Source organism: Rhincodon typus, chromosome 22 (assembly GCF_021869965.1).
Source record: "Rhincodon typus isolate 14 chromosome 22, sRhiTyp1.1, whole genome shotgun sequence".
NCBI lineage: Eukaryota > Metazoa > Chordata > Chondrichthyes > Orectolobiformes > Rhincodontidae > Rhincodon > Rhincodon typus.
In genome coordinates this window covers 9,489,408-9,495,407 of record NC_063353.1, presented here as the reverse complement: position 1 = coordinate 9,495,407, position 6,000 = coordinate 9,489,408, and the positions used below count along the sequence as shown (strand labels likewise).

The window sequence follows — 6,000 nt, the reverse complement described above, 5'->3', positions numbered from 1 at the left end:
AGAGAGAGTGAAGAGTGTGTGTGTGTGTGTGTGTGTGTGTGTGTGTGAGCGAGAGAGGAGAGAGAGTGAAGAGTGTGTGTATGTGTGTGTGTGTGTGTGTGTGTGCATGTGTGTGTGAGAGAGAGAGAGAGAGAGAGGGGAGAGAGAGTGAAGAGTGTGTGTGTGTTCCTCACGGCTCCTTTTGTTTTTGTTTTGCTTTTGTTGCACAGGTTAAGAGCTAAATACCCAAGTTCAGAGATGCAGGCTGACAGCGGTCTGATCAGGAGTGTTGTCACAGTTCTTCCCAACGAGCTTTTCTGGATCTGGCGTATTCCTGTAACGATTGTGACAGACATTGTTCCAGAGCCAATTCAAATATCCATGCATGGTTAGTAGTGTCTTTATATTCAAGGTGTCCTATATAGGGCCCATAGGCCATATAGGAGAAACAGTTGACATTTCTAGAGAAACTAGTTTTCCCAACCTGTTTGCATTAAACTATTCATCTCCATTGCACTTGAGCGTAGCGAGATACCATTTTACGTAACCTTGTGAAACGTCAGTAACATATCAACCGATTTATATGTTGACTAAGGGGCCTGTTCCTGGCTGGTTAATCAATTCAGCATTTCTGCTCAGTAACTTAATTGCTCAATCAAACCCAAAGAAGGAAAATACAGACAGCATAGAAGGTCCACAGTTCAGATGCTGGCCTGTCGAAAGCTTATCTATAGCAAAACAGCAACGTAATGTTACTGGGCTTGTAAGCAAGAGGTCTGGAATACTGTTCACAAGGCATTTGCTGGGGGAATCGAAAATCAATTAAAAACAAATCTGGAAGAAAACACTCATCTCATTGCCATTCCTTCACTGGCGCCATGTCAAAATCTTGAAACACCTTTCTTAATAACAGCGTATCATGTATAAAGCCTGAGATCTAAACAATCCCTACAGGACTATGCATGTGCATAGCTAAGTCAGTACTTTCATTTCCACACAAGGCTCACAGAAGTCCCAGGGATTTAATTAAATTAGCAATAAGCTTTGCAAGTGACTTAATCTTCAGAAAGTGCCCCAGTCACTCAGTTTCTACTTAAGTAGGAGCTGTGACACACGTCTGCCGCTAAAGTTTCTATTGAAGGGTTACCAAACTCAGAAGGTTTCGGATTGAAGTCCCAGTCTCAGAGTTGAGCACAAAATCAAGGCAAATACACCAATGCAGTACTGCGGGAGTTTTGCACTGAAGGTGTCGCATTCAGAAGAGTCACTAAATTAAGGCCACATCTGCTTTTTCAGGTAGATGTAAAATAATCAATAGCACTACACCAAAGGAGAGAAAGCCAGATAAATCCCAAGTGTCCTGGCCAATATTTATCTCTCAAACAAAACACATAATCTGTTCATTACAATATTCCTGTTTGTGGGAAAAGTCTGCAGGAGAGGCAGCTGGATCAGTGGAGAGATTCAGAATTGCAATGGAGAGTCACTCAGCTCAAAATATTCGCTTAGTTTCTCTCTCTACAGATGCTGCCAGGCCTACTGAATTTCTCCAGCAATTTCTATTTTTATTATAGATAGGATGTCTTCTTGAAAACACTCTACAGGTCTGGCAGCATCTGCAGCAACTTAAGTAGAGCTAACATTTCAGCCAGTTAAACTTTCATCCAAACAGGAAGGATTTTTTTAGAAATGTTTCAATTAAATAGGAGTGGAAGTCACATTTCAGCTTTACAAAGTCCCAGTTGGAGCCCAGATGGAATACTGTCAGCAGTTCTAGGCACCACATGTTAGGAAAGTTACATTAACCTTAGAAGAGTACACTGTAAACTTATCAGAACAACACTTTTGGGGGTTCATTTATAAGGGGAAGGTTTTGCAAACAAGGGATATATTCCCTGGAATTTATGAAGATATAAGGATGATTTGATCAAAGTTTTCAGGATGTTAAGGGAACTAAGTAGTGTGAGTAAACTGAAACTATTCCCATTGGTTTGGAAGACACGGTCAGGCTTTTCACAACTGAACTTGGAAAGAAAGGAAGGTTTTTATTTACATGGTGCTTTACAAGGCCACTGGACATATGAAAAACCTTGACAGCCAATCAAGCATTTTTCAATTATTGCCACTGCTGTATGAATGAGCCAAATTGCACACAGCAAACTCCCACAATGTGATATTGACCAGGTAATCTGTTTTTTGTTGTACGATCTTAATTCAGGAATAAATATTGGTCAGGACACTGGGGATTTCTCCCCTGCTCTTCTTTGAAATAGTGCAATGGGATCTTTTACACCTGCCCAAGCAAGTGTAATTCCCAGTTTAACGTCATGGCTGCAAATGGCACCTATTGACTCTGCACCCTTGGTACTGCACTGGAATGTCAGCTTAAAATTTTATGCCCAAGTCCTGCAGTGGGTCTTGACCTCAAAGCCTCATGGCTCAGACACAAAAGTATTAGCAAATGAGCCAAGACTGGAAACAGTTAGGAACCACTTATTTCACATGTTTGAAACTCAATTTTACAAATTCACTGGAAGGGGTTGAGGATAACTGGTGGTATTTGGACAAAATCTCATCTGCTACTTCAGAGGAGAGGTAAGTAACATAAAAATGTGTGTTGACTGTGCTCATTGACAGGTGTTAATTGATCATGTTATAATGCTGAAGTTCTCAGTAATGATATAATCACCAAAAGGATTACAAGTGTGGTAGATAGTGCCAGAAGATATTTTACTTAAATAAAATATAACAATCATTAAACATACACATTTTAACTTATCTAATTTTCCCTACTCCTTTAGTCTTAGTGTTGCTATGGATTTTCAATATTACTGCAAGATGGATCTTCCCCCTTTGCCAATATAAATTTAACAAAAATATGGCAATGTTGGTCGTAAATTAAAGAAAACAAGCAGTTTATATCAACACAAACTATAATCTAGTCAGCAGTAAGAAATTATTGAAGATTTTAAATATTGCCATTTTTCTGGTTTAATCCATGTATCATTAAGCCAAACAGATCAGGAAATTCCCACATTTACTATGATTTGCGCATTAGGCTTGGTAGGGCTACTGTTGCCACAGTGACAGTGAGGAAACAGCAATTTATTTCCAAGTCGGGTGGAGTATGGCTTGGATGGGAACTTGAAGGTTGTGACAGGATGGTTAAGAAGTCATTTAACTTGCCTTCTTTGAGTATAGGAGTTAGGAAGTCATTTTGAGGTTTACGTGACATTGTTCATAGATCCATAGAATCCCTGTAGTGTGGAAAGAGGCCGAATCTCCGAAGAACATGCCACCCAGACTCAGTCCCCTACCCTATCCCTGTATTTCCCATGGCTAATCCTCCTAACATGCACATCTTTGGACTGTGGGAGGAAACCGGAGCACTCAGCAGAAACCCACGCAGACACAGGGAGAATGTGCAAACTCCACACAGCCTGAGGCTGGAATTGAACCCAGGTCCCTGGTGCTGTAAGGCAGCAGTGCTAACCACTGAGCCACTATGCCACCTGCTCTTCTGGAGTTTTGTGTCCAGTTCTGGCGACCCTGTTATCGGAAGGATTTTAAGCTGGATAGGGCTCAGAGTAGATTTACCAGAATGTTGCCAGGAATGGAAGATTTGAGTTATAAGGAGAGGCTGGATAGGCTAGGACTTTTTTCACTGGAGTATAGAAGATTGAGGGGTGACCTTATATATTATTTTTTAAATCATGAAGGATAAGGTGAATTGCAGATGTCTATTTGTTAGCATGGGGGATTTCAAGACTAGGGGGCATATTTTTAAGGTGAGAAGAGAAAGACTTAAAAAGGACATGAGAGGCAATTTTTTTTATACAGAGAACGGTTCATGTGTGGAATGAACTTCCAGTGGAAGTGGTGGATGCAGGTACAGTTACAACTTTTGAAAGACATTTGCATAGGTTTATGAATAAGAAAGGCTTGGAGGAATAAGGGCAGGCAGGTGGCACTAGTTTAATTTGGGATTATGGTTAGCATGGACTGGTTGGACCAAAGGATCTGTTTCTGTGTTGTATGACTCTATGAGTCTATAAATTACATTTGGCATTTAATGCTAGATGGGTGGATAATTTTAAATCTGCAGTTGATAGTTTCTTGTAAATCATTTAAAGATTATAGGGAGAAGGTGAGTATATGATGTTAGATTGCCTGATCTCATTGAATAACACTGGAGCAAGCTTATACACCTTAATAGCTGTCTCCTGTTTACAAAGCTTGATTTTCTTATTGCTTTACGTGCAAAGGCAAGGAAAAAAAAGACAGGGAAGGGAGAACAAAAGGGAATGCCTGTGATGGCGACAAAGCAGGAGAAATTAAATAATAAAAGGGATAATGGAAGAACGTGAAATAGAGTGGTATGGTATGGTAAAATAAAGACAAAATGTGGTCTTGAGGAACTGAAAATGACAAAAGAAGAATCATTACTAAAATCTGCTGTCCAAAGAAATGAGAACAGTGGTTATGATCTAAAATTGTTGAACTCCAGACTGATTTAAGAAGGCTGTAAGGTGCGCAATCGAATGATAATGTCCCATTCCTCAAGCTCCCATTAAATGTCATCAAAACAGTGCAGCAGGAGAGGACAGAGAAGACAGAGTCAGAGTGGGACAGTGAATGAAAACAAGAAGTGGCCAGTAACCCAGCTGCAAGCTTGCAGACTGAATGAAGGTGTTTGCCAAAGCAAAAACACTGTCACTGTTTGGTCATTCCAGTGTCGATAAACCATATTGTGGGCAGCTAAGTTGAAAGAAGTATGAGTAAAATTCATTCTGAAGAAAGGTCACTGGACTGGAAATGTCAGGGCATTGAGTATAGGAGTTGGGAGGTCACGTCGCGGCTGCATAGGACATCGGTTTAGCCACTTTTGGAATAATGCCTTCAATTCTGGTCTCCCTGCAATAGGAAGGATGTTAAACTTGGAATGGTGCAAAAATGATTTGCAAGGATGATAACAGGGTTGGAGGGTTTGAGCTATAAGGAGAGGCTGAATAGGTCGGAGCTATTTTCCCAGGAGTGTCGGAGGTTGCGGGGTGACCATATAGAGGTTTCTAAAATCATGACGGGCGTTGATAGGGTGAATAGCCAAGGTCTTTTTCACAGGGTAGGGGAGTCCAAAACTAGAGGGACATAGGTTTAAGGTGAGGGCCTAAGATTTAAAAGGGACCTAAGGGGTATCTTTTTTACGTAGAGGGTGGTGAATGTATAGAATGAGCTGCCAGACGAAGTCGTGGAGGCTGGTACAATTACAACATTTAAATGGCATCTGCATACATGAATTGAAAGGATTTAGAGGGATATGGGCCAAATGCTGGCAAATGAGGCTAGATTAATTTAGGATACCTAGTTGGTGTGGACAAGGTATAGACCTAAGGGTCTGTTTCTGTGCTGTACATCTCTATGACTCTTGAAATCTGTTTGCTCCCCACAGATGCTGCCAGAGTTTTTCTAGCAGTGTTTGCTTTTGTCTCTGATATTCAGCATCCACAGATCATTTTTTTTTGTTTATGAGTAAATTAGAGTTTGGAATCCTAGACAGTGGGGATGGAACAGTGTTACCTGTAAAATTTAATTTCAATGTACATTACATTTGAAAGCGGCTGTGAACACAACATTGACATGGAACATGGCATGCACTGTCACTTCCATAACCACAAATGCTGGCAGCTTCACAAGAACATTGGAATGGAGGAAATAAAAGAGCAGGAACATCAAGCCCGTGCTGAGAAATGTCTGATACTGTTTGCAGAGACATGAGGGAAGCTGATACAATATAAAATGGAACATTAAATTAAAATCTTCTTTGAATTCATGTAAGTTTAATCTAGTACTACAGTACTGCTGGAAACAGAATGCATTTCAGAAGGTAGGGATTTATAAATTGAATTCCTTCCATTAAACATAATTTAGTACAGTCGATCTTCTAATAGTGAAAATAAATTACCTGTTTCTAGCCTCTTACACAGCTGTTAATTCCCAGTTATTGTACAGAATGAAGTCTTG

At 40.3% G+C, this 6,000-nt stretch overlaps 1 protein-coding gene across 1 annotated transcript in view; it reads left to right on the top strand.

Moving 5' to 3' along the window:
• LOC125485812 (phosphatidylinositol 4-phosphate 3-kinase C2 domain-containing subunit beta-like) overlaps positions 1–6,000 on the top strand; it is a 140,991-nt gene that overhangs the window by 8,481 nt on the left and 126,510 nt on the right. Inside the window, exon 3 of the mRNA XM_048610566.1 lies at positions 210–367. Within this exon, the coding sequence (XP_048466523.1) occupies positions 210–367 (158 nt within the window). The remainder of the gene's footprint in view (positions 1–209; positions 368–6,000) is intronic.